We start from the raw sequence: 25,810 nt of genomic DNA on the forward strand, positions 1-25,810 counted from the left end.
AGGTGCGAACGCCTATGTTAATGAACCCCGCATGAAATCATCATTGTTTTCAACATGTCCACGATGGCATGGACGGTGTTGCGGGCCTGGCGCAAGTAAGCAACACTTCTCGACCAAAGCAAAACACTTCGTCGTCTCACTTGAGCCATGCTGCATACTCTCTCTCGCTGGAAGCTCTTCTCAGCTACGATATAAATACCCAACGGTGCAACGGGGATCATGGGTTGTCCTACCCGCGTCGGTCAGGCACTCCCAGCATGCGTGCCACGAGCGCTCTTCCTCGCGATCGCATCTGCAGAGTTGTCTGATGCGACTCGCAATTTCCGGGACATTGTGTGCCATGTGATTGGCGCATCTTCTCGTGGACGATCCCCATGCAGTGCCGTACGTTCAGGACGTACTGTATCGTTCTACATGCATACACTTTTTAGGATCAATTGTACAGCAATTGCTAAAGGTACAACTCATCGCTCAGTGTACGATGTCGCAGTACATTTCTCTGTGCCGCAGCCGTCTGCCGCACTATTTTTGCAGCGAAAGCCATGGCGATGCCGCCGTCGGTGTTGCCCAAGTATTTGAACGCGGTCAAGAAAGACCTGGCCGTGCATACATGGAACATTTCTCGGCATGTTGGCAACGCCAGGTACCTCGATGCGACGCTCCCGTTCGTCCCGACCTTCGAAGCCAAGTACGGCCACGAAGTGTCGACGTCGTTGCAGACCAAGTACTACACGATCACAGAGACTGGTCAAGCGGGGTTGGAAGCAGCGACGGCCATCCTGCATCATTTATTCATTCGAGCCACTGACCACGTTCTTGCGCACAAGCGGGAATTGGCGCCGTACTTTCGCATCCCGGCCGGACTCTGGCCAAAGATCGAGCATTCATGGACCCACCAGTACGTCGTCCCATCACATCTTTGGAGCATGACTGCATGGAAACGTCCGAGATCGAGTTGTACTTGGCTGGTGGACTTCTAATGTTCAGAACTTGATGTAGCAAAAACGACACGATCTCCGGTCGATTGGACTTTGCCTTGACAGACCAAGGGATGAAGGTGTACGAGTACAATGCAGACTCAGCGTCGTGTCTGATGGAGTGCGGGTACACGCAGGACGCATGGTCCAACTCGGCGGGGCTGGGTTCGTTGGGGCGCAGCAGCAGCACCACGTTGTTCGCGCAATTGACGGCGGCATGGAAAGGAAAGAACGTCCACGGCACGCTGCATCTTCTGTGCGACGATGACGCCGAAGAGCGATATCATTCGTTGTACATGAAGGCTGCAGCCGAAGCTGCGGGCATTTCGTGCGAGTTGATCGTTGGTGTCAAAGAACTGCACTTCGACAAGGACGGAGTCACGATTTTGGACGGACAAAACCGACCGCTGCGCAACGTGTGGAAGACATGGGCGTGGCAAACAGTGATCTGTCAGTACGAGGCCAGGAACGGGCTGACGAAGCAAGGCGCATCAGTTCACATGACACCGTCGCCTTTGGCGCGAACTGTCCAGGTCATGGACGTGATGCTCCATCCGTCCGTGCGCGTGTTTGAGCCCCTTTGGACAGTGCTTCCTTCGTCCAAAGCGATTTTGCCCATCTTGTCCCAACTGGCCCCCGACAACCCGTACTTGCTGCGATCGACCTTTGACGCGGCAGACATTGCGACTTTCAAGGGTGGATACGTTGCCAAACCAGTCATGGGTCGCACCGGGGCCAACGTGAGCATCTACAACAGCAGTGGCGACCTCATCAGTGCCACCGCTGGCAAGTGGGTTGACGACACGATAGTATACCAGGAAATCGCCCTCCTGCCGAAGTACGAAGACGACTGCTACGTGCAAGTGAACACATGGGCGATCGATGGGCAGTACGGCGGCACAGTGCTCCGTATCGACGAGTCCAAAATCATCGGACTCAACTCTGGGATTTATCCCGTGCGCGTTGTAGATAGCCACGACGACACCATAGACCATGATGAAGTAAATGCAACCTTGGCATGACAAACTATCGTAATACTCCCGTTGTATCCATCGCATATGGGACTTTTGGTTCAAGGTGTCGCACAAATATGATTAAGGAGTCGCATCAGCAGAACACAGAATATGCAGCACTCACTTCTCCACCGCCATAGTTGATGCCTTCGAGAACGACGTGGACGACCGTAGTACGTCAGGGAAGGACGAACATAATCTCCAAGATGATAAACCACCCTGCAACGCACGACTCGTCCATGGAGCATGGTGCTTCATCTCGGTCGCACTTTCCACAGGCATGAAAGAAGTTGAAAAGGGTATGATCTGCGGGTATTCGGATAAACAAATATTATCCGGATATTCCCTCTCAGTTCGAATATCCATTCTGTGGTGAAAGGAGACCGAGGAAGCGGGAGACAGGATGCACTTGATGAACATCACCCTCCAGGAGGGCGGCGCCATTACGGACGCCGTCTACGGCAACTTCTGTGGCACCAAGAGTCAAGATATTGTGTGCAGTGGAGGGACGTCCATCCGCTTGTTGCAGACGCAGTCGCCGTCAGAAACGGGAGGTGTGCTCAAGCAATTGCAGACGATCCATAGCCAGCAAGTGTTTGGTGTCGTTCGATCGCTGATGCCATTCCGTTTAACTGGCGGCACGAAGGATTACCTGGTTGTGGGAACAGACTCTGGAAAGATCACTGTGTTGGAGTATATGGTCGACTTGTCACGATGGGAAGTTCGCCATTCTGAAACTTTCGGTAAGACGGGCTGCCGTCGCATCACACCTGGGCAATACCTGGCCACCGATCCCAAAGGCCGTGCGATCATGGTTGGCGCGGTACGTCCGTGCCATCTTGCCCGTCTGTTTGTTGTTCCATGTAGCTGATCAACAGGCGCAATCTGAACGTAGGTGGAGAAGCAAAAACTTGTATACATCATGAATCGCGATGCATCCAACCGATTGACAATCTCGAGCCCGCTGGAAGCACATCGATCGCACGCTATCCACTTTGACATGGTCGGTGTGGATGTCGGGTTTGAGAACCCGATCTTTGCCATCCTCGAAGTCGACTACTCCGAACACGACGATGGATCTCTTGATGCATCTGAAGCTGTCAAGTCGCTCGTGTACTACGAGCTTGACCTTGGTCTCAACCACGTCACACGTCGTTGGAGTGAACCAGTGATGCGTTCAGCGAACAAACTCATTGCCGTGCCAGGAGGGACCGACGGGCCTGGTGGTGTCTTGGTGTGCTCGGAAGGCTGGATCGTATACAAGAATGAACGTCATCCAGAGGTTCGTTCAAGCTGTTGCCGTTTGCGTTTCATGACCGCATCTGCAGGTCCCTTGTCGAATCCCGCATCGCGCGCGCCCTGTCAACACAAACGTCGATGTGCGGTCGGAAGTGCTCATCGTAGCTTCGGCGACACACAAACAGCGCGATCTATTTTTTATCATTGTGCAGTCGGAACTCGGGGATTTGTACAAAGTCACCCTCACGTACACGAATGATGAAGTGTCGGCGGTCAAGGTCAAGTTTTTTGATACGCTGCCGCCAGCCGTCGCGCTGTGTATCACCAAGACGGGATATCTCTTTGCTGCCAGCGAAGCATCCAAGCACTACTTGCTCCAGTTCCAATCGATTGGCGACAACGACAGCACGGCCGAAGCCCACTCGTTCCAGGAATACGTGCCGAGCTTTAGCTTGCGGCGACTGACCAACCTGGCGCTCGTCGAGAGCCTCGACAGTCTGGCGCCGATTACTCAACTCTTAGTCGACGATTTGGCCAACGAACACACGCCTCAAATGTATGGCAGTGCTCATTGCGATCGTCAACGATCGACGACGTTTGCACTTCGTCTTGCTGTTCATGTTGGGAAAGCAGCCTGATGTTGGCGCTCTTTTTAGGTATGCCCTGTGCGGTCAAGGCAACCGATCGACGCTCCGCGTCCTGCGTCATGGTCTAAGTATCACAGAGGTGGCATCCTCGCCGCTCCCCCACATCGCCAAAGCCGTATGGTGTCTAAAAGCGCGTCATGACGACGCAGTTCACAAGTATATTGTTGTTTCGTTCGAAGACAACACGTTGGTCCTGGTAAAATTTCTCCATCTTTCGTGACCTTTGTGATTGATTTCTGTGTTATCGGTGGAATTTGGTCGATCGGACAAGATGGGATTGTTGTAATCTTGCCAGCGTAGCGAGTGGACACTTTGTGCGAATTGTGCTGGCTTCGATAAGTTGATAAGGTCCTTGTTGGTGTGGACTAACCCTTGGTGCTTTATATGTTTTTTTACGTGAAAAGGATGATTCTGTTGTGTCCATCACTCAATCGACGACAACCCGCGACTGCACATTCGTTTTGTCGGTAGGAAGTAGGCGAAAGTGTCGAGGAAGTAACCAACACGGGGCTCACCAAAGAAGTCGGATCCCTCCTCGTTGGCCTTCTTGCTGATGACTCAATTGTCCAAATCCATCGCCAAGGGTTCAACCACGTTCGACAGTATCACGGCGTCATGCAGTTCAAAGCACCAGGGAAAAAGGTATGGCCTTCGTTCGTCAGTGATACCTTTAGCACCAAAGTGGCGTTTGCATCCGTTGCATGGTTGCGGGGTATTGATGCATTTTGGCTTCACGTTGCAATTGCGTCGGTAGGTGATTGAAAAGTGCTCGGCGAATGCCCGCCAAGTTGTGCTGAGCATGGCTGGGGGGACGTTGATCTACTTTGAGCTGAATGCGGCGGGGGAATTGGCCGAGGTCGGCCGCACTGAAACACTTGGCGAAATTAGTTCGTTGGACATTGGACCGGTCCCCGAAGGTCGCCAGCGCTTTCCTTTCTTGGCTGTGGGGTCCTACGACGGCAATGTTCGCATCTTGAACCTCGACCCGAACAACTTGTTTGCTGACCAAACGCTGCTGGCACTCCCTGGGTCCCACCCCCACAGTTTGTGCTTTGCCCAGCTCCAGCATGAACCACACGCAGACGCGCTTGGCGGCCATGCGCTCTTTCTCAGCATTGGGTACGGACGTGTGGACGTATGTTTTTCGACTGGAATGACTATGGTACCGACGCACATCGAAACATTGGACTTGCAACGAATGGAGACCTGTTGACATGCTGCGTGAATGTGGACCTGCCCTTGATTTGTTTCGGGACGACGCCTGACTTGAAATGTCTGACGCGATGTTTAGGATGGAAAACGGGGTGTTCCAGCAGTCGCGCATAGACCCTCTGACAGCCAAAGTTCTCGACACTCGAACTCGTTTCTTGGGTGTCAAGCCCGTCAAATTGGTGCGTGTCCAAGTTCAAGGCAAACAAGCGATTTTAGGTAGCCGCTGGTCTTGCCAAGACGTTTGTTGACCCGGCAGTTTTTGTTTCAGGGTTGAGTTCACGGGGCTGGCTGAGCTACTTTTACGGCGCCAGACGCCAGTTGACTCCTCTGTCGTGCGAACCTCTGTCGTACGCAAGTGCATTTTTGTCGGAGCAGTGCAGTGAAGGGGTCGTTGCCGTCGCCCAGGACGAGCTCAAGATCCTGACACTTGATGCCCTCGGTCAAGTGTTCAACCAGCAGTTGCTCCCGTTAAAATATACCCCCCGCCAAGCGATCGTGCACAATGTCACTCGTCGTTTGTTGGTGCTGGAAGCCGACCACAACACGTTGACGGCCGACGAAAATGGTAGTTTTCCACATCCACCAAGTCGTGACGAGAACTGATGGGTGTCATGCGTAGCCAGCGTCGGATTCGAAACAGCCACGTTCCCTCTCACAGACGACGACGACGATGAAGAAAACCACTTGTTAAACTATCGTCCTCCCGTTCCGGAGGGTGCAGGTAGTGTTCTATCGTAGCATTCTCCTTCACCTTGACGACGTTGATGCACAGGCCATTGGGCATCGTGCTTGCGCGTAATCGATCCGGTGACGTGCGAAACGGTCCTGTGCCACGATTTCGACCCCAACGAACGCGCCATGTGCATGAGCACGTGCGTTTTCCACGACCGTGGCGGCGAAACCTTTTTGATTGTCGGGAGCATTGTCAGCATGAAGTTGCACACGGTACAACTGGTCCTACGGTTGTGCTGTTCAGAGTTGATGGGCCTCATATGCTTGGCGTTCCATAGGGCACGAAAGTGACGCAAGCCGGGCAATTGCGTGTGTACCGCTTGGTGGAAGGCACGTCTATGGTGCTGGTGCACACGACCGAGTTGGATGGGATTCCGTACGCCATGTGCGAATTTCAAGGGCGACTGTTGGTGTCGGTTGGGAAGATCCTGCGAATTTACGACCTCGGCAAGAAAAAGATGCTCCGCAAATGCGAAAACCGCAACTTTCCGTCGACCCTTGTCAAGCTCACGACCGCCGGCGCCCGCATCTACGCGTCAGATAACCACCACTCGTTCCACTTTGTTCGATACCGGGCCGACGACAACCAGCTCGTGATTTTTGCCGACGATTTTGTTCCGCGGTGTATTTCTGCGTCGACGTTGGTGCGTGCAGTCGAATGTGCCCTTGGAAGCGGTTGACTGATGCCTCTTGGACAGGTCGACTACGACACGATGGCGGGAGGCGATAAGTTTGGCAACGTATTTGTCGCGCGGCTGCCATCTGAGGTGTCGGACGAAGTGGAAAACCCCACGGGCAACCGCATGCTATGGGACGCCCATCTCTTGAACGGCGCCCCCAACAAAGTCGAGCAGGTAATAGAAGCCGAGGTGGTTGCCTTGATTGAGCTCCCTTGGGGTTTGGTTTGAGCAGGGAATCGCTCTCGATCCCTTGAACTCGACTGTGCCAAGGATGGATGAGCCGCGCAGAGTTAGTTGCTCATGCTGTCTCTGCCATAGGTGTGCCAATTTTACGTTGGCGAAACGATCACGTCCATGGTTCGCACGAGATTGGTGCCCGTCGGCAAAGAAGCTATCGTGTACACAACCGTGATGGGCCGCATCGGCGCGCTCATTCCGTTTTCATCGCGTGTGGATGTGGATTTTGCCACGCACTTGGAAATGTCTGTGTGTTTGCCCATCTTTTTGATTTTCACACGTGCGTGTTGTAGGTACATGCGTCAAGAAGCGCCGCCTCTGTGCGGGCGAGACCATTTGAGCTTCCGATCCTACTTTATCCCGGTCAAGGACGTGGCGGACGGCGACCTGTGCGATCAATTCGGCATGTTGTCGGCGGAAAAGCAATTGAAGATCGCCCACGACATGGATCAAACCCCCATGGAGGTGCTCAAGAAGCTCGAAGACATTCGCAACGGCTTGTTGTAACAAGTTCCCATGTTTCATCGATATCAAAGAGGGTTTTGAGTTCGTTCCACCGAGTGTGTCGTGACTCGGTGCAGGGTGTGGGGCAGCACACGAAGGAGGTGGTTCCGAGGAAGCGCGACGCGTCATCGCCTTTTCTCAGGCAGGTACCTCCTCTCGAAGGAGTCCAATCCCGCCGGATGGACTCAACCGATGAACGTCCTGGAGCTGCGTCTCCATGCACGGCAGACATGTGCCAAGCTCGAGAATCGGAAGCATCGTTCGGGGGACGGCCGCTGTCGCCCGCCCTCTGCTCTCGTCGTGGACAGAAGATATATTCGAAGCTACTTGGGGTGCGCTTTTGAAATTTTCACGACGAGAGAAGCCGGCGAAATTACAAATACCGGGTAAATACCTGTTACTTGCCCAAAACGGGAGCCCAGGGCAGTGCAACCCTCTTGAGGACCCACAAAGTGATGGTTTTCATCGACACAAACTAAGCAGTCGAGGAATGAATTGAGAGCCACGACTGTGTGCCGCATTGGCGCGGTGCCATCGAGGAGAACACTGAATGATGTTGCAAGCATGACGCTCGAAGATTTGATTGGATCTTCGAGCATTCCCGATCCCACATTCACGTCGCGAAATACCCGGTATATAATTGAAACACCGGGCGGATCGTGTCTACGTTTCGGTTTGCCATGCACTTGAGAGTGAACGCATCGACATTGTAGACATTTTCCGAGCGTTTTGTGTCGTAGGCAGAATCGATCCAACAGCACTGCTTGCCCTGCCCTTGAATGACGCATGACCTCTTGAACCTTCTTGACTGCCCGCCGAAGTCGTCGATGGGCGACGTCCATTACCATCGTGGCGGCATCGTTGAGAGCCATTGAGAGTGGCTTGTCCCACGCTCGCCTTCAACAATTGGCCAAGTGTGAACCCACTTGGCCTTTTCGCATTTTGGCAATTGCATTTCATCCCTGCTGATCGGAACTAGTTCGCCACCGCTGCGATGGGCATCTATTACACGATGAAATGCTCGACGCTGCTCGAGAAAGTCGGGATCTCCCGCAAGTACATGGCGATCGAAGTGCGTCCGCACGACCAAGCGCTAGTGTTCCTCAACACCAACACCAGCGTCGCTGTCGACGACATCACGAAAATATCGTGGGAACCCAACTTGAAGCTCAAGATGGTGCTGTCGCCGCGCGACAAAGTATGCGTCAAGTTTGAAGGCGCTAGCGACCTCCGTGCATTTTTGGGCGACCTGAACCTCGACATTCCAGTCTTATGCGACACTGGCGGCGGCATCTGCGCTGGCAGCTACACGCCACGAACCATGACTGGTGTCCGGCCAACCGAGCGCGCGTCCGAGTTGCTCGGTACGATTATGGAAAACATGCGCACACATTCAAAGCGAAGAAATTCCAAATCGTACACGTTCGATCGAGGAGCATTCAGTGCCGCCACCACGCGCGGGTCCCTCGAATTCCGTGGCCCCACAGCAGGCAGTGCCGGCACATATTAACTATTTAAATCCAAGATGAATTATGTCCATTTTATTGCATTATTTTGCATTTTTGCACTGGCGAATCGCGCTTTGCCATGGGTGTACTACCTCTGTCCCGTCCACTTTCGACAATCTCATCGACCCAAGACAAATTGGTCGAAGGAGACGTGCCATTCATTTACAGAGCATTCATGGCTCTCGGGTGGCAGCGTCTGGGCCAAAATCTATTTGGAATGCTGATGACATTGCACACCACCTACTGATATCCCTACACTTACTCTCCTTGACTAATTGTTTTAAAGAGGTTTTGGGGTTAAGTTTGTGGAAAGTAGTTGATGGACACCCCATTTAAAATGGATAAAATTGTACTACGTAGAGCATACACCGCGACAATCGAAACCGCGGTCCGACGTATTTTAATTGTCTCCATAAATAAAATGGGCTTGATTTTGCTGTATTTTTAGTGTGATTGGATAATTGTCTCGTCAACGAAAATACACAATTAAAACCGAATTTCGAACCAAAAGATTTCGTTGACGTCGATGGAAAGGAGCTCGCATGCCGCTGTGGAGCTTGCCGTCGTGGGATAACTGCTCAGAGTCGTCGGACCATGCATCCATGGATGCGCTAAAGCACAAGGACGCTGACGACGCCGTCTCATCAGCATGCTACAGCGACACGAGATTTTGGACGCGATCAACCCGCTCGGACAAAGCCGATAACCAGCAACCGCAGGAACTGCCTCTGTGCACAGAACTCCATCGAATTCACGAACGGTTCGAATCCTTACGCCTTCAGCTCGACGTCGAGAGAAGAACGGTAGCGCCACCACCTCCGCAACAGCCATGGTTTCCACGGGATTCCGGAGTGCTAATGCAGCACCCCATTCGACGTCGAGCGCAACCTCCATCGAAGAACTCCCCATTCATCGAGACTGGAAATCACGCCCACTCGAAAATCCCATCTATGTCAGCGGAAAGCAATACTTTCTCGTCGCCACATTCATGTAAGGAGATGGTTGCGACCACCATGCAAGCGACCGTGGACAATGGTGCTAAGTCCACAACCACCGCCCGCCCAGTCGTCGTTCATCAGAGCACCAACACCGACCAAGACTCGCGAACGCACATTTCACTCGTCAAAGCGCAAACGACGCAAACCCAGACCGATTTTCAGGACTCGTGGCTGGAAAAGATCGCGGCCCTGGATGGTGTGGTAAGCGCGTTGTCGTCGAAACTTAATCAACAAACCGACGCTGCCGCACTCGCGATGTACGTGGCATGGCTGAGTGAAACAATGCAGACAGCTGTGGCGACTTTGCCGGTGTCTATGGAGCGATCCCCTCGCAAGGAATCGGCAGAACTTTGTCAAGACATATCGACGCTGCGGCCGCCGCGATTTGACTCCCTTCAAGTTCCAGCGCATTCTGCCGGCGCCATGACCTCGATTGAGTCATCTTTGACAACGTAAGCGCTAGTGGGTCACTTTTTTCGGCCGAGAATCCGGCCCCGATCGCGTTGAGCTTTGCGTGGAGTTCGTTCGATTGGACCAGTTGCTACATCCTGCTGTGCGGCGACCTTGACAAGTTGATCTCAAGGAGTTCTCTGGTTAGGCTGGTCAAGTGGTGTCACACGAGCTACGATAACCACACGCGTGTGGTGCATCACGTCAAGAACAGCGCAGCCAAGAGATACCAAAAAGCAGCCCATGAAGCAGCCACATTCCAAGGCAAAGTACGGTGTCATGAAAACCGACCATGCTCCTTGTATCCGTCCATGTGAACTGACGTTGCAATAGTGGGAAACTGCGCTGCGAACCATCCATTCGCTGCAGGACGAGGTGCGAGCGGTTTGCCTCATGGCCATCATACCAAATCGTACGTTGCTTGCTGTGTTTAGAGGAATGCTCTGCAAGCTCAACTGCACGGGCAAGTGCTGCGAACGGCGGCCGTGGAAAAGGACCTGCTCGTCACCCAGTGTATGTAGCCGCCGCCGATCTTCCATCGCCGTCTCATGCACCATCCGCCACTAGTGAAGGTGACGACGCTGGAACAACAGTGCCGAGACCTGCAAGACCAGCTTCGACTACAGGAACTGGCTTGGAAGGAGGAACTGACCAAGGCGAGTCCGTCCTCTGGAATTGCCGGGTCGCCACCGCTTCCATTCGCCACGAGAGAACATGTTGCCAAAGGGCACGCAGCATGTCTGCCACCCTGTGAGCAACGCCGTCGTTCTGCGCAGTTGGAGCCCGCACTTCTCCCAAAGAAAATCACGGACGACGGACCCGAGGAATCCAATGATCCAGAAAGAAACGAGTGGTGGAAAGACGACGAACGGTCGAGTTGTGTGGACGACGACCGCCAGCCAGAGCCTCGGACGCTCCAGTTGCCCCCACCCGTTCCCCCGATGCGCACGATCTTTTCCGCGGCCTCTCGACCTCAGTCCGATACTCGTTTCATCTTGCAACGTCCGGACAGCCACACTCGCATGCTGCTCGAGTACCTCCACAGCGCATCGAATGCATCACAACAGATCCGACGCCAAGATCGACATGTCCAACGTGCTTGCGAAACAAGCCGCGACCTCTGAGCTCTGGAAAGCCGCCTCCGTGTTGCCTCGGTTCATGGACGTCGTGGGGCTTGACATGGCCCAGTCCATTCATGAACGAACCGGCCACAACGTTGAAGCATCAAAAAATTCCGCGAGCTTGGCATCGTCGAGACAGGTCGAGCTTCCACTGACGGGCAGGGGGCGTGGAGGCCAACACCAGTCGTTCGTGGAGCGACATGAGCAAACGAATCACGCGAACGAAGTGTCGTCATCATCGGAGTCAAGCACCACTCGCGAGGATGCTGCTTTTGAACGCGTCGATCTCGTGGCGTGTGTCGAAAATGGACATTTCGCTTGTTTATGCTGGTGACTTCACACAAAATTTGCCGAATCTCGAACTCGGTCGTGGTGAGGCATGTGAGAACGTCGGGAGGATGCCGACGCAAACGATGAGCAGGAAGCGACTGCGACGGTGTGCGCTACAGGAGTCGCTCCTCTAGAAAACGTGCCGATCAAACGATTGTGTCGCTATTCCACTGCGGCACTGTCGGCCTGGAGATCGACTACGAAGACGTGCAACAGCCCTTCGCAGGACATAGAAAGTATCGCCGCCAACTCGATCCAGCAAGGCGTGGTATCGACGTCCGTTGCTCTGGCACGAAGCTGTGAGCCTTGCAACCGTGTCGAGTTGCCATGTGGTCACGCGCCATGGGATGAACATAGTCGACGTCATGCAGTAGAGAGAGCTCCAGTCAACTTCATCGGTTCATTTCGACATTTTCGACATGCCTGCGGCCATTCAACATGGCGATAGTGTGGTGGGCTACGCTCTGTCCCTCACTCGATTTGTTGTTGTTGTTTTCTTTTGGTGGGTCCACGGCGGCATCGAGCAAGTTGAGGATTCATGTCCACCCCGGTCATCTCTGCCGACCGTTCTCTTTGCATTCAACAAAGACGATGGCCGTCACTCGAGGAGCTCTGCCTCCGTCTCATCGATCAGGACATCCGCGTGAGTGATCATGTACTCGACGACGGACTGCATGAGGTCGCGCTCGCCTGCTTGACCATCGTCCAATTGGTCGTCTTGTACGTGCCGGCGAAACACAAATCGAGTAAAGAGCTTGGCGAGGACGGCCGCGGTCAGTTTGTTTTTCGTTTCGTACACGGTCACGTCGTTCCAGTGGAAGATCAGAAACGCCACCATTTTGCTACAGCCATGGCGTGAGACGTGTGAGGACGCCACGGATGGACGTACAAGGGCTTTGGAGGGAGAGTGGCCAAGACATTCTTCAGGTTCCGCAACAGTTCAAACGGGGCATGCGCGCCTTCGACCATCACTTGCCGAAAGGCCTGGTACATTTCAACCGGAACAATCGGCCCCTCGAGCTGCTCGAGCCACACCATCACAACTGCGCCAGCTGACACAACATCGAGCACGTCTTCCCATTCGTTGCGCGTGGGTTTCCGTTGCTCAATGGCGCACGAGTTAAAAAACGTCACAACGGCCTACCAAGTTCCACGTGCGCGTGAGGTCATGACCAAGTCAGGTCATGTTGCGTGTGACGAGTCCGAAGACGTCGTCCCGCGGCAATGTCGTTCTCACAACGCAGCAATTCCCCACCTGCAATCGGGCTGGCGGCGGAGGATCCGCGGTATAGAATCGCTCGGTTTCGATCCCTGGAAACGACTCGAATATGTACTCGATGGCGAGCACGATCGCTTTGGGGACTACATCGTGTGGCAAAGTGAACACCGTTGGCGTTCCCGAGGTAATCCGGGCGTCTGTCGGCGACGTTTGGTGGAGTGGAGTTGACAATGGCGCGGCCGAGGCAGTCGCAGCACCCAATCCTCCAAGGACAGCTTTCTGTCGAATATTTTGGGTCACAAGAGCTTTCAAAGATCCTGCTCCATGCACGCGTTTAGCATCACCAAACTCGACGACGTCAGCAATACCTCCACCACTGGCATTGCTCACGTTGGTGCTGCTGTTCCGCCGACCGTTCACGGTATCTGGTCTCGGGCTGTTAACGCTGCGGGTCAAGAGCGAATCGAGCATCGTCACCCACGTCACAGTCGTCTGCGGCGAGTCAGATACGAGGCAAAACTCCCTCGTCGCAGCTTTCGGGGTGGTCTTGGCAGGTTTGTCTTTTTTATCTTCGTCGCCGCTTGAAAATACCCCTTCGTCGTAGTCGCCCGTGTTGGACGCGATCGTCGCACTCGGAAGGCGGCACGTGATGTCGAATCGGCAGCCTACGTGCACAATCGACTTCATCTTGCTCATCCGCTCTTGAGGACATCCCACCTTTGTACTTGGGATGGCTCGGCTTGGAGATGCGTTGAATCGATCGCAGCGAGATGCACCCGAGTTCACCCAATGGAATCGGACCCCATCCGCTTTGAACGACATCCGAGTAGTAGCGCATTTCATTTGGGTTCTTGAATAGCACAAAGTAGCGCGAGTTCCACGACTTGAGGCCGCGAATGCCCTGCAATACATGCCTCTCCCTTAACATCGCGAACGGATCTCACGCGGCGGCATCGATTGCCGACACCTCTTCGAGGATTCCAACGTACCCGCCGTTGCTTTTGGCGGAGCCAGCCTTCCAGTAGCACTCCAGAGCCAGGAACTCCAGCGATCGCTCCTCCAAGGGCACCTCGGCCCGGGCTCAATGCGCTACACATGTCAGTATGAGCTAACGTCCTGCGAAATGTGTTGTCTATCGCCATGGAACTATCGATGGCGATAGGCTGGAATCACAATGTACGTACTCCATTACGTTCTGCTGGAAGGCATCGTCTGCTTCGTCTTCTGGCGTCGGCGCCAGCGATGCTTCGGAAGACGACGCCCGCAGCATCATGCGCGAAGAGTGCCGTCGTTGCAAGGATGCCCCGCCACCGGCAGGGGTGGTCGAGCTCGTGGATGGTGGAGAAATCGCTGTTTCTAGAGAAGATGGATGATGTGCCAAGCCGACGTCGTCGTGGGCTTGATTGACCGGTGGAGCAGAGTCTTCCTTGAGCTGCTTTGAATGCTTTGAGCGAAATGGCGACATGATTTTTGTCTTTTGAACGAGTTTTTGAAATCCCGACACCGAAGGAGGTCGATGTTTATCTACAGGGGCAATGGGAGGTCCCGTCGGCGATGACAAATCCAGCGCAGGCGGAGGTGGCGCTTTCTCGATCGGTGTATTTCCTCCACGACTGGGCAAAAACGCCGACGCGGATGCACGCCGATTGAGAGTGGTAGTTGACGACGACGCTGTAGAAGAGGCTTGCAGCGATGACATCGATCCAATTTGATTGTTTGCGTGAGTGTTCTCGCCACCAGCACCACCCTCGTCGTCGGAATCGGAATACCATTTCTTGGACGAGGCTCGGCGCACGAGGCTAGGTGCAGCTGACGCCGTGGACATCGACACAGTAGGCTGTATCTTGGACTTTTCGTCGTCCGACACGTCCGACCCAAACGATTCCTGGTGCCCGCCTTTCGCCGCCGGCACCGCAAGTTGTCGCCGCGACATGATCCATTTGGCGTCATCGTTCGATATTTTGCAGGGTATCCGTATCCGGATAAAGATCTTTCCCCACTCAAACATCTCGGACAGCGCACAGCAGCAGGGCCAACATCACGAGCACCCGTCGACTGCGCCATGGCCGACCATCGTGTCCGCGCTCAAATGCGCGCTTCCTTTCATGTGGTAACGTGTGAGTGCACCGACTACACGGCAGGGGACCCCAGACATCGACGGTCCGGCCCCACGTTGCCTTCCGCCATGCTTGGATAGTCCACATATATCGTTATATGAAATTGGATCCAGAGCTAGCTCTACCTAATAATAATACACTCGCCTCCCACCTATCATCTATGATATCTCCAGCTCTTCTCGGTCAGTCAGCGCGTTGGTCGCGCTGCTGCTGCTGCATGTGGCATCTCTACCACGAACTGTTGTCGGCGCCGCCGCCGGATCGGTCGCCGTAGCCACCACCGCGGCTTTCGTAGCCTCGGTTTTCGTACCCGCCACGGCTTTCGTAACCTCCACGGCTTTCGTACCCGCCACGGCTATCGTACCCGCCTCGGGCTGCGCCACCACCGCCTTCTTTTCGGTAATCGCGCGCGCCAAAGCGAGACGAGCCCCCACGTCCACCGCCACGACCGCGGCCGCCGCGTGAACCGCCATACGACGACATTTGGCCAAGCCACGACGGGCACTCTTGGCCGTTTTCGACCAAGAGTTCGTGCAATTCCCGCACAATGTTCGAGTTCTTGTCGTTCACCATCGAGAGGGCGTTCCCGACATTCCCGACGCGACCGGTACGCCCAATGCGATGGACGTAGTCGTCGATGTTATTGGGAAGGTCGTAGTTGATCACTTGGGTCACGCCACTGATGTCGAGCCCGCGCGCCGCCACGTCGGTTGCAACGAGGACGGGGGTGCGCCCCGAGCGGAACGACGCAAGCGCCGCTTCACGCTCGCGCTGGGTGCGGTCGCCATGGATCGACGTGGCAGGAAAGCCTTCGTGGCACAGCATGTCTTCGAGAAAGTCGGCATTGCGCTTGGTTTCGACAAAGATCAAGATCAGTCCGTCCTGCACTTCGTTCAGGAAGCGGACGAGGTAGTCTTGTTTGTCCTGTTGGTCCACCCACACCACAGTCTGCTTGACGTCCTTGGAAGCGGCGCCGACGCGCCCGACCGTCAAGAAAATGTAGTCGCGCAAAAAGTCCGACGCCAGACGCTGGATTTCGCGGGGGAACGTCGCTGAAAACATAAACGTTTGGCGCTCGCGGGTCATGTCTTCTTGCTCGACGATGCGGCGGATTTGAGGCTCGAACCCCATATCCAACATGCGATCGGCTTCGTCCAAGATCAAAAATTGGATTCCGGCGAGCGACACGCGGCCGCGCTCGATCAAGTCCACCAGTCGCCCGGGCGTCGCGACAAGGAGATCGACGCCACGTTCCAAGTTGCGCAACTGCTGGCCGACTTCCGCGCCACCGTACACGACCACGGGGGCAATGCCCGTGCAGTAGCAAAACTTTTTGGCTTCGTCGTAGATCTGCGACGCGAGTTCACGCGTCGGTGCGAGAATCAAGGCGGACGGGAAAAATTTACGGCGGCGGCCGCCCGCGCTGTCGTCGTCGAGGCCACGAGCAGGGCCGTTTCGAAGCATGGACGCCAAGGTGGGAAAGAGGAAGCCACCCGTCTTCCCAGAACCCGTCTGGGCACACGCCATCATGTCGCGACCGGCCAACCCGATCGGGATCGAGTACTTTTGAACCGGCGTCGGCTTGGTGTACATGCAAAGCTTGAGGTTGCTGCACACTTCCGGGCCGAGTTCTTCTTCATTGAACGAGGTGATCGGGGGCGGCACGCCATCCCCGCTCGTTTCGACGGGAATGTCGTCGTACTAATGAAGACACACGAGAATTGGACATGGAGCGTCGAGAACTCCGACACGAGGGTACGTACGTTGTCAAAGTTGATCCCGGATGACTGGCAGTCGCCAAACAATTCTTGTTCCAAGCGAGAGTTGGGCGTCATGTCGCCGTGGAAGCCAAGACGGTTCTTGCGGGGGCCGCCGTAACCGCCACCACCACGACTGCTGCCGTAGCCGCCACCATAGCCACCACGGTCACCACCGTAGCCACCACGATCACCACCATAGCCACCGCGATCACCGCCGTAGCCGCCACCTCGAGAATAGCCTCCTTCGTCGCGGCTCGATTCAAAGCCCGACCAGCGAGAATTGCTCACGGGCGGTTCGCGGCGTCCGGCGTCGCGTCCACCATAGCCGCTGCTGCCGCGTCGGTCTACCGAGTACCCTCCTCGGTCGCTGCCTCGGTCGCTGCCGCGGTCACTGCCGCCGTCGTTTTGGCCGCGCAAATGAGGCGGCACATAGCGTGATCGTTGTTGGTCTCCGTTCATTAAAAAATAGTATGGTCGAAATGGGGTGGTGGTTGGGAAGATCAGTGTTTTAAACGTCTCGTTTGGCGCGTCGCAGCGCGATCTGCGAAGGAATGGGGTGTTTGAAACACATTTGAAACACTTTTGAAACACATGTCCAAAAACCATTGGTTCCCCGACTCTGTGCGAGAATGACGGTCATGTCACTGGTCCGACAGAATCGGGAACAGCGGCGGTGGGGGCCTTGCCACGTAAAGGTGCGCGCTCCAGACTGAGCTTGTGGTCATCGTGGCTGCCAGCTTGGCCGAGACTGCCGACCCTACACAACGGTGTCCGCTTGCTTCAACCTGATAGCATGGCGTTTATACCGCAGAGAAACCACCACACCGACGATGTCGTAGCAACTGCAGTGACACGGAGGATGCTGACGCCGCATGCGAGCTCGTTCAAATTACATACAATCCTCTTTTCTGGCCGTCGATGGCACTCTACGAAGGCGTGCAGTCGATCCAGAAGGCAAAAGGCGACAAATGGATCAGTTACGACTGCGACCGCTTCTCCGGCCAGGAAGGTCTGGGGGCCGATAGACCTCGAGCCAACTACATGGCGCAACTGTCATTTCAGGTTGAAATCGTCCTCACGGTGATATTCAGCAGCAGGTCATCCATCGCTGACGGCCGTTGCTGACTCAGATGGGGGATGAAAACATCTCCAAGAAACGTTGGGAGACTTGTTGCTTCACCAGTGGTTGTTGGCCAGACGCGGAGGAAATTCAATGAGGTTCCCATACTCGAAACGACGTCCACACACGACGACAACCATGCAAACGTGCCGCTCGGTAGAGTGCACGTGCAGCAGTTCGCGATGCCACCGACAGTTTGGATTCAACTGACGACGGAAGTCCTGAGATATGCCACTCGATGCCCATGTGAAGGAGCCATCACAGCGCTGCGCCAAACAACCGCCTCTAGACCCAACCTCCATCCTTTGCAGTGGGTTTTCTTTAGGTTCGACGATAAATGCTCCAACTTCGATCCTTCTCAATCTGTTTCACAGCGAACGAGAACATGCGACCGAATTGCTTGAGCGCCTTGGACAAGAACAAGTTGTTCCGTTGCGCGTTAAGGATTCCAAGGTTGACGTGGCCACAACAAAAGGACTCGGCCGTCGATGGAGCCCACCTCGACGCCCCTTCGATTCCACATGCCACGGCCCCGATGGCTTCGACTGTCCATTCGTTGGTGGCGATTTCGTCGCGAGCCCCGCGGACCATCCCATTCTTCATGACACAAACAGTCAGGTCCACGGACGTCAAGAGCGTCGATGGCAGTGGGCGTCGACGCGTCGCGGAGACTATCGGGAACGCCTTCACGTTCGTGACGGCAACGACACAGGCAAATGTCGCCACTTGGACGCGTCTTGCAGGAACTGGTGGGCGTCCTCGCGGCGGAGGCCCCCGCATCCATCGCTGCCACTTGCAATGGGGACTTTTCCAGAGCGCGGTGGATGCCAAGTCCTTTTCAAAAGACAAGATTCAGGCAGTTGGGCGTGATGGCGGCAGTCGACACCGCAAGCTCGAGGCCCAACGATAGTTTCATGTTAGTGTGCGAAGGAAGAAACGGCAAGTCGAGGGAGTCGACGGCCTCGTCCGTCGTCAAGACATTTCCAGTAGTTGGTCCGAGCGGGCCGTGACGATGTCCGCGTCAGGCAGAGTGCATTGTGACGTGTCATGAACTCGCAGTCACACTGGCAAGCGACATTTTCAGCGCGGTACTTGCGAGTCCTCGCCCTTCCGCGCCAACGGCAGGTTCACGTCGGTACAAGGGCGCGCCATCAAAGCGACAGTGCTCGAGACATTGCGCAGTGTCTTGACGAGATGGCGCATTTGACAACGCGAACTGGACGAAAGGACGCAACTGCCATCTAACTTTCTCGGCAGGGATGAAGGACACGATCGCAATTGGGTTTTCAAACGCGATGCCGTCACAAATATTGCCGTACGTTTGGTCAAAGCATCGACGACGCCCGATGCAAGTTGGACAGTTGCCACAAGGTTGGCGCGACTGGCCGGTTGGAAGCAATCGCCATCGTCGACTTCAGCGGCGAACGCGGCGCGCTGTCACCCCCAACACGATGGGGTCGGCGTCCGAATGAAGAAGCGACCCTTGTACTCGCCATGGATTCGGAATCGACGCGTCCTCCAAACAACGTGCGCTCGAGTCGACCCAACTTGTAGGACACTTTATGAACGCAGCTGTCGTCTGCTACAATTTCATCCATCTCTCGACGCTGGTCCTCGGAGTTGGCACTGCGAATGCAGGCGCGATGTCGGCGGCAACCTGTTCACGGCGCCGACACAGTTGCCTCAGCCGTCGAATAGGCGCAGGGTGCGTCCAGCCTATGCAGCGACGGATGGGACAAGCCTTGCCAATCAGGTACTCGGCGGCGCTGTCGGTCCTTCTGCGGGACATGGCGCCTCTCGACGTCAGTCATGACGCAGTCAAGTTCAACTAGTTTCCAACTACTGCACACGCTTTGTTTGTTTGCCATTCCCCCTGGTGACCCCTGGGCGTTGTTCGGGCGTGATCTACGGTTTGCTTCACGGCGACCGCAGAGCGCTCAACGTGGAAGGGGACGAAGGCAATCGATTGTCTTAATGCTAGCCCATCCGATATCTCGATGGCCAACCTCATGGAGCTCCAGACTCCGTCGGCGGTGGAATTGCGAGGGACGGGTGTACCCCGTGGCGCATCGCCTTTGCCTTGACAGCACGAACGGCGAGGCCGTGTTGGGTTTTGCTACAGCTCCGTCCGCTTGGCACAGTCGTAACCAACGCTTTGTAGCCATGCGCTTTGCGTTGTATAGGCCTGCCGTGATCTGTTCGTGCAGTTCTTCGCTACAGCTCCACAGTCCCTGAAAACGTGGCTTCTGCCGGGCCGATCAGCACCACGTTTGTAAACTCGAGGTCATTTGACGAGGGCTGGTCAAAGTGGATCTGAAGCGCAGCTCCGCTCTGAACATCGACCGTGACAGGCGATGTGAATCCATGCACGGCGGCCGCAACCAGCGCAGCCGCCACCACTCCCGTGCCACATGCAAGGGTTTCACCTTCAACTCCGCGCTCGAAACTTCGGGCCCAAAGGTGATTCAACCCCACGACGTGGACAAAGTTGACGTTGGTGCCGTGAGGCCCAAAGCGCGGATGATGACGGACGTCGCTCCCTTGACGGGGCACGTCGATGGCAGCCAGATTCGCAACAAACAGCACAGCATGGGGCACCTACATCACACGCCATCTTTACCTCATGCCAGCGTAGAGTTGGCAGATTTGTGGGGTACTTACACCGATCGTGATAGAGTGCACGACGTGGGGGCCACCGGCCAGCTGCAACTTCTCGTGCAGAGTCAGGTTTGTGGGTGGCGGCAGCCGAATCGCCATGTCGCCGTTGGCAGCAAGAGCTGCCGAGACCACGCCGGCGCCGGTTTCGAACGTGATGGGATTTGTATGCCCCAGCAGCGAGTGCACGAATCGAGCAAAGCATCGAGCGCCGTTGCCACAAAAGTTGGCCGTGTCACCGTCGCATTGCCAGAATTGCCACGCCACGTCTGCCTTGCCCGACGTGCACGGGACCAGAACGAGGATGCCGTCGGCACCGATGCCCTGTTGGCGATTGCAAAGCCGAATGGCGTGTGCCGGTGTAAGCTTGATGTCGAGGCAGCGGTTGTCGATCAAGATGAAGTCATTTCCAGCCCCGTTGAACTTGGTGAATCGCACAGCCACCATCGTCGACGCTGAACGGGAGGGCCACAATTCCACACGATGTATAAGCTGGATCAATTTAGGCAGGGACTCTTGAACTGGATGGAGCTGGACGGTCGAGCGCACGGCGCGACTCCCGACAACGCAAACGCTTTCGTGGTGCCGTCCATGCGGGGCACACAGCGAATCGGCCCTGGGCACCAATCTTCATGCCAGCCTCACGTGGCTAGGGGTCGTGGCGCTCGAATTCGCCGTGGTCATGTACCCAGCATGGCAAAGCCCCTGTCCAAGCAGCAGGGCGCATCTTTGTATAGATGCGCGGGCCGTGTTCTCGCAGCAGCTGCGGGCAGCGCAACGTGGATAACCCTCCGCCCCCCGTGATTTTCCACGGGTCGATGCGCAACGTCACATGCACGAGCTCATGGTCCTGCCCTTGTTTGCCAAGACACTTGCGCACTCGTGCTGCGCGTCGGCGTCGAAACAATCGAGGTCTCCCCACAAGCTCGTCCGTCCAAGGCCCACCTCCGTCGGAGTTTTCCACGTCTGCGACCCGCCGAGAGTGTTGCGACGGATGCAACAACTCATGCTCATGTCTCGATTCGTGTCGAAGTTCGAAGTCTTCCAACGAGCGGCCGATGCATGCGAGATCGCATCATGGCAGATACGGCGCCCTCCTGCCTCTATGCACCGTCCAACGCTTGCCGAGATCACTTTACTTTGCGCTGGGTGGTCTTGCCAACGAGGGGCCGTGGGCTGAAAGGCCCGTCCTGTAGTTGTCTTGTCAACGTTGTGTAATTCGAACTTCGAACTTCTCCAGTCTCCAAGGAGCATTCGCCGCATTTGAACAAATTCCCAAAGACGCATGAAGTCAACCAAGCCGACGACACTTGTCTCCGCTAGAGATGAGAACAAGAGCTCGTTCTTCGTGATAGGAGCGGACCAGAACGACTTTATTGTGGGCAAGTGGAGCACAGGGCTCCTTGGGTGCATCAACGCCAGGTCGATGCCGACGGGTTGCATGGTGACGTTTTGCCCGTGTGTGTCGCTCGCGCAGATCGCGCACCGTGTCGGGATGTACAAGTACTGGACCGTTATCTGCACGTTTGTCGCGCTTTTCCTCGTGTACATCGGGATGGCCGCGCTGGAATCGACGGTGAGCAAGTGTATGTTTTGGCGATGTGGGTCGTCACGATCGTCGCGTTTCTCCTGATTGCGGTCGTGCGCAAGAACGTGCGCCAGCGCTTTCAAATCCCCGGGTCAGCGTGCGAAGACATCGTGTGCAGTGTCATCTTTTCGTGCTGCGTTGTCGGCCAAATGTCTCTCCACGTCGAGTCGACCGACTCGGGCGGCTTTGGCCCGAAAGACACGTTGCCTGGCTACAACGTCTGATCTGCCGTCTACGATTCTTCAACCCAACGTAGCTATGTCCTCAACTTAATTACAACTGCAGTTGCTGCATCCAAATCGACTTGTCCGTTGTCGCAGATGCCATGGCAACGTGGCGGTAGACAAACTCTAGCCTCGCCTGACTAGTTGAGGCGAAGGCCGCGCCCAACTGTGCCTTTGGCAACTTGACTGCCAAGGCATATCAGGGCATTTCATCCTGCATGAGAGCTGGGCAGCACCGGAAGGTGGCAGTCTAGCGTACCGCTTCCACCACACACTCTCCGAATGCCGTCGACGAGAGCGAAGCAGGCCTGCAGTACAACGCGATTTGACTACAATCCACAAGTGCCGTTCCAATTGGCATGACACCACAGTCTCTTTCTATCGTGTTGGTACATGTCGTCGACTAGTTGATTTGTCGGTAGCCCTCGCGGCGCCGCGAGCCCATGCCAAATCCAACGCCGACGCCAGCAAACAGTCCAACGAGAACGAGACCAACCCAGCCCCAGACGGTGTCGTCGCGATCGGTTGGAACCATCGTTGGCATGGTCTGCTGCGGCTGTGCGGCCTTGGTAAAGTACCCCACCGACTGGAGCCACCACTGCGGGTAAAACAGCGACGACATCGCGATCGCGCTGGCGTTGGTCAAGTTGTGCATGTGGTAGCCGTCGTGAAAGGTTGTGACGAGGCGCCCAAATAGATCCACAAACGCGGCGTGGGTCGTCGCTGCAAACGAGTCGCACGAGTCGGTCAGGAACTGGCGAATCTGAATCTCGTCGTTGCCGAGCCACTCGACGTGGGCTGCAACGCGGGCCGACTTTGCGTCGAGAAATGCTGACTCGAGGTCGACTTGAACAGCTTCCACCATCGATCGTGTGTGCACGTAATATCGCGACGCCCAGTTGCCAACGACCGCAAACGCCCAGAACGACGTGTTGAGATCGTACCGGTGCAGGGACCCGCGAGAGTACAGCATGGGCACGTGGTCCACGTTGGTGTAAATCGGAACGTAGGAAGTGGCATGGGGGCCGTACTGGCCAAACAAAATATGGCCCAACGCGGCGTTCGTCGCGTTCGGGACCGTCACGAACGAGTAACTCGATCGAAAGATCGAGATCGCACGCTCGAAATGCCCCGTCAGCGCCATCGATTTTGTCATGTTGCCGTTCATGTTGATGTCTACAAAAACAAACGCATGCGACGTTGTCAGGTTGCACGGTCTCGAAACACGATCGCAAAACATTTGCGCCATCGAGCAGACATGCATCCGCCAGTGCGTGGCCAAAACGAACGCCGACGACGGAGGAGCGCGTGGACAGCCATACCATAGCGATCGGGGTCGCCGTACGGTCCTGCGGCCGGGCCTTTCGTCATGTCGTACTCGGTGCCTTCAAAATGATCTCGCAGGTACGACAGCAATGTCGACGGACCGACTGGGGTAGCAACCTACGAGAGATCTCGTTCGTTCAACCACGATGCATGGATTCGCGTGACGACGTACAGGAGCTGTCACTGGGTAATCCGACCCGTAGACGTCCGTGACGGCAGGCAGGTTGAGCGCCGGGTTTGCAAGCGACAGGATGCGCCATTGGCGGCGAGTGGCGTAGTACTGATCGGGCTGGATCGGATGTGCATACGCTTTTGTGAAATCAAACGCGCCGTCGGTCGACGGATCGTACAACTTGGCGCGGATCGCGACGTCTACCATGTTGGATGACCCCATGAACTGGTCCGAGTCGGTCAAGTTCACGCCACGAATGATAAACTGGTTGCCAATTGCTGCCAAGTGGCTGTCGGGCACGCGCTGCGCAACCCACACCGCAGAAGCACCAGAATCGTCTGGGTGGATGTGAAACAGCCAGATTTCTTTCGTGTCAGCGACCGCCAGCGCCTCGCCAGCTTCCATCATCGCCGCCGGCCCTTGCCATTCCGCGCCGTAGTACCCATACTGCACCGCCAAGTCACCCATGATTTGAATCGCTTCGCGGGCACTCGTTGCACGCTCCATGGCGATGTTCGTCAACTCCGACACGTCAAAAAGAGCCTTGCCTCCGTCCGAGACTGGCACCGACACCAGTCGACCGCCGCACGTCGACTCCCCGATCGACACTTGGTGCTCGTTCATGATGCCGTACAGCCCCGACAGGTACCCAAATGTTGTGTTGACTTGAGGAATTTGGCCGATCGCGGGGGTGTTGGACCAGTTGAAGATCGATTTATCCACATTGGCTTCGCGGAAGACGTCGCCACGCGCTTCGCCGACTGGAGCGATCGTCAAAACATGGATCAACGAGCATGACAAGCGTACCATAGCGCGGGTATTGCAGGCGAAAGCGAACGACATCTCGCATCGCACCGGGTGCAAATGTCTTTTGGGGAACCTTGCCAAGCCGAAAGTCGCAGTTCCCGCAGTCAGCGCTATGGACAGCCATGGGCGCACCGGTCGTCGACGCCTACAATCGAATCCACACGTGTTGGAAAGCACGTTCATTGCAGCCATGACGTACCTCCTTGCCAACAGCCACAATCGTGCAAGCCATAGCCGACGAAACAAGGGCGGCAGTGGCCACAAGAAGGTGGGCGCAGGTCAGCATGCCAGTGAAGCTAGTGACCACGAAGCCAAGGAATGTCGAGTGGCTATGGCCTGATGGCTGCTGCGTTGGCTTCAAGGTGTGTCGATGGACGTGTTGGGGCACTTCAAGTGGCGTACGTACAGAGGATGTACAATGTGTATCGTTTTGATATATTAAACAAGACGTACAATGTTTGTATTGTAAGAGATTTTGGTGGTGCCCCGACAAAGGATCGACCCCGTTGCATAATTAACGCAAGTGAAAATTCCAATGAGCCAACTGCAACTTGAGGCTGAAACAGGAAATGTCCTCATTTAAGCCAACACCGCTGGGTTGGACAAGGATTCCTCGATTCAACGCACACTCTCTTCATTTGCGAGAACTGACAAAGATGACGAAGTGGTGGGGGATGTCAGCGCCGCTCCACGTCAATTCCATTGCGTTCTCCCTGTATTAGAGCTCTTTGCTCTCGTGTTATGCATCCATTCTTCATACCTTGCCTTACTATACATAGAGCAACAAACCACGATCCCGATTCGCATATGCGGTCAATTCAAGCACATTGTGGACGCGGCAGCGAGATTTTTGCAGACAGTACCAGAGAACTGAGCCACCCACGTAGATGCCATTGCGATTTCTCCTCCGTACACGTTGCCAATGCACGAAATTTGCCATACCTGCTTCAGGATGTGGTCGTAAAAGCAGTCTATCGTGACCATGCACGGGAGCTTTGATGTTTGGGACGAACCACAGCGGGGGTAGTCGCGCACAAGACTGCCCCCGACCTCGTTTTATGGTGGGAAGCCCAACTCCTCAGCTGATTGAGCAGCCCTAGACTTTTGTGTTACTTTGAATCCTTGCATGATGCGGGCGCACGAATGACAACGATTCCACTCGTTGTAACAAACC

At 55.6% G+C, this 25,810-nt stretch overlaps 11 protein-coding genes across 20 annotated transcripts in view; 6 read left to right on the forward strand and 5 right to left on the reverse strand.

Annotated features, from left to right (window-relative positions):
• H310_10270 (hypothetical protein) overlaps positions 1–455 on the forward strand; it is a gene marked incomplete at both ends in the record, with an annotated part of 2,276 nt that extends 1,821 nt beyond the window's left edge. The window contains one exon of the mRNA XM_008876601.1: positions 432–455. Within this exon, the coding sequence (XP_008874823.1) occupies positions 432–455 (24 nt within the window). The remainder of the gene's footprint in view (positions 1–431) is intronic.
• H310_10271 (hypothetical protein) lies at positions 1–2,280 on the reverse strand. Of its 3 annotated transcripts, XM_008876602.1 has the most exons (6): positions 1,793–2,277; positions 810–1,725; positions 648–727; positions 465–596; positions 234–410; positions 1–184 (listed from the first exon to the last, which is right to left on the reverse strand). In XM_008876602.1, exons 1-2 carry the CDS (start codon positions 2,033–2,035, stop codon positions 1,474–1,476), a joined length of 495 nt encoding a protein of 164 aa, XP_008874824.1. In that variant the 5' UTR covers positions 2,036–2,277; the 3' UTR covers positions 1–184; positions 234–410; positions 465–596; positions 648–727; positions 810–1,473. The 3 variants fall into 3 exon arrangements, with proteins under 3 accessions (XP_008874824.1, XP_008874825.1, XP_008874826.1); XM_008876603.1 differs by lacking the exons at positions 1–184; positions 234–410; positions 465–596 and having other exon boundaries at positions 599–727; positions 1,793–2,280; XM_008876604.1 differs by lacking the exons at positions 1–184; positions 234–410; positions 465–596; positions 648–727 and having other exon boundaries at positions 754–1,725; positions 1,793–2,280.
• Positions 2,281–2,357: 77 nt separating this feature from the next.
• Positions 2,358–7,562, forward strand: H310_10272 (hypothetical protein). Of its 6 annotated transcripts, XM_008876609.1 has the most exons (14): positions 2,358–2,813; positions 2,886–3,272; positions 3,319–3,785; positions 3,886–4,072; positions 4,348–4,518; positions 4,631–4,995; positions 5,168–5,304; positions 5,357–5,653; positions 5,708–5,809; positions 5,861–6,033; positions 6,099–6,464; positions 6,519–6,674; positions 6,819–6,982; positions 7,031–7,562. In XM_008876609.1, exons 1-14 carry the CDS (start codon positions 2,394–2,396, stop codon positions 7,242–7,244), a joined length of 3,606 nt encoding a protein of 1,201 aa, XP_008874831.1. In that variant the 5' UTR covers positions 2,358–2,393; the 3' UTR covers positions 7,245–7,562. The 6 variants fall into 6 exon arrangements, with proteins under 6 accessions (XP_008874831.1, XP_008874828.1, XP_008874829.1 ...); XM_008876606.1 differs by having other exon boundaries at positions 2,360–2,813; positions 6,099–6,674; XM_008876607.1 differs by having other exon boundaries at positions 2,360–2,813; positions 6,519–6,982.
• Positions 7,563–8,177: 615 nt separating this feature from the next.
• Positions 8,178–8,780, forward strand: H310_10273 (hypothetical protein). The gene has a single exon (XM_008876611.1). It carries the CDS (start codon positions 8,236–8,238, stop codon positions 8,749–8,751), a length of 516 nt encoding a protein of 171 aa, XP_008874833.1. The 5' UTR covers positions 8,178–8,235; the 3' UTR covers positions 8,752–8,780.
• A 470-nt stretch (positions 8,781–9,250) lies between these two features.
• Positions 9,251–12,083, forward strand: H310_10274 (hypothetical protein). Its single transcript, XM_008876612.1, has 5 exons — positions 9,251–10,199; positions 10,346–10,466; positions 10,531–10,572; positions 10,632–10,710; positions 10,765–12,083. Exons 1-5 carry the CDS (start codon positions 9,292–9,294, stop codon positions 11,319–11,321), a joined length of 1,707 nt encoding a protein of 568 aa, XP_008874834.1. The 5' UTR covers positions 9,251–9,291; the 3' UTR covers positions 11,322–12,083.
• On the reverse strand, positions 12,011–14,800 carry H310_10275 (the record flags this gene model as incomplete). Of its 2 annotated transcripts, XM_008876613.1 has the most annotated exons (7): positions 12,011–12,490; positions 12,538–12,788; positions 12,904–13,184; positions 13,236–13,532; positions 13,585–13,768; positions 13,857–13,956; positions 14,052–14,800. In XM_008876613.1, 7 exons carry the CDS (start codon positions 14,798–14,800, stop codon positions 12,247–12,249), a joined length of 2,106 nt encoding a protein of 701 aa, XP_008874835.1. In that variant the 3' UTR covers positions 12,011–12,246. The 2 variants fall into 2 exon arrangements, with proteins under 2 accessions (XP_008874835.1, XP_008874836.1); XM_008876614.1 differs by having other exon boundaries at positions 12,538–13,184.
• Positions 14,801–15,000: 200 nt separating this feature from the next.
• Positions 15,001–17,208, reverse strand: H310_10276 (hypothetical protein). The gene is made up of 2 exons (XM_008876615.1): positions 16,748–17,208; positions 15,001–16,685 (listed from the first exon to the last, which is right to left on the reverse strand). Exons 1-2 carry the CDS (start codon positions 17,201–17,203, stop codon positions 15,213–15,215), a joined length of 1,929 nt encoding a protein of 642 aa, XP_008874837.1. The 5' UTR covers positions 17,204–17,208; the 3' UTR covers positions 15,001–15,212.
• A 169-nt stretch (positions 17,209–17,377) lies between these two features.
• H310_10277 lies at positions 17,378–19,469 on the forward strand. 2 transcript variants are annotated; one of them, XM_008876616.1, is made up of 2 exons: positions 17,378–18,189; positions 18,239–19,469. In XM_008876616.1, exons 1-2 carry the CDS (start codon positions 17,882–17,884, stop codon positions 18,732–18,734), a joined length of 804 nt encoding a protein of 267 aa, XP_008874838.1. In that variant the 5' UTR covers positions 17,378–17,881; the 3' UTR covers positions 18,735–19,469. The 2 variants fall into 2 exon arrangements, with proteins under 2 accessions (XP_008874838.1, XP_008874839.1); XM_008876617.1 differs by having other exon boundaries at positions 17,378–19,469.
• Positions 19,470–19,811: 342 nt separating this feature from the next.
• H310_10278 (diaminopimelate epimerase) lies at positions 19,812–21,523 on the reverse strand. The gene is made up of 2 exons (XM_008876618.1): positions 20,526–21,523; positions 19,812–20,462 (listed from the first exon to the last, which is right to left on the reverse strand). The coding sequence occupies exons 1-2, from the start codon at positions 20,964–20,966 to the stop codon at positions 20,079–20,081; spliced, it is 825 nt and encodes a 274-aa protein (XP_008874840.1). The 5' UTR covers positions 20,967–21,523; the 3' UTR covers positions 19,812–20,078.
• A 233-nt stretch (positions 21,524–21,756) lies between these two features.
• H310_10279 (hypothetical protein) lies at positions 21,757–22,410 on the forward strand. The gene has a single exon (XM_008876619.1). The coding sequence runs from the start codon at positions 21,805–21,807 to the stop codon at positions 22,150–22,152; it is 348 nt and encodes a 115-aa protein (XP_008874841.1). The 5' UTR covers positions 21,757–21,804; the 3' UTR covers positions 22,153–22,410.
• Positions 22,411–22,551: 141 nt separating this feature from the next.
• H310_10280 (hypothetical protein) lies at positions 22,552–24,992 on the reverse strand. Its single transcript, XM_008876620.1, has 5 exons — positions 24,836–24,992; positions 24,637–24,781; positions 23,830–24,590; positions 23,654–23,774; positions 22,552–23,507 (listed from the first exon to the last, which is right to left on the reverse strand). The coding sequence occupies exons 1-5, from the start codon at positions 24,920–24,922 to the stop codon at positions 22,735–22,737; spliced, it is 1,887 nt and encodes a 628-aa protein (XP_008874842.1). The 5' UTR covers positions 24,923–24,992; the 3' UTR covers positions 22,552–22,734.
• Between the last annotated feature and the right edge of the window lie 818 nt (positions 24,993–25,810).

The sequence above is a fragment of the Aphanomyces invadans genome, assembly GCF_000520115.1.
Source record: "Aphanomyces invadans strain NJM9701 unplaced genomic scaffold supercont1.25, whole genome shotgun sequence".
Classification (NCBI taxonomy): Eukaryota; Oomycota; class Saprolegniomycetes; order Saprolegniales; family Verrucalvaceae; genus Aphanomyces; species Aphanomyces invadans.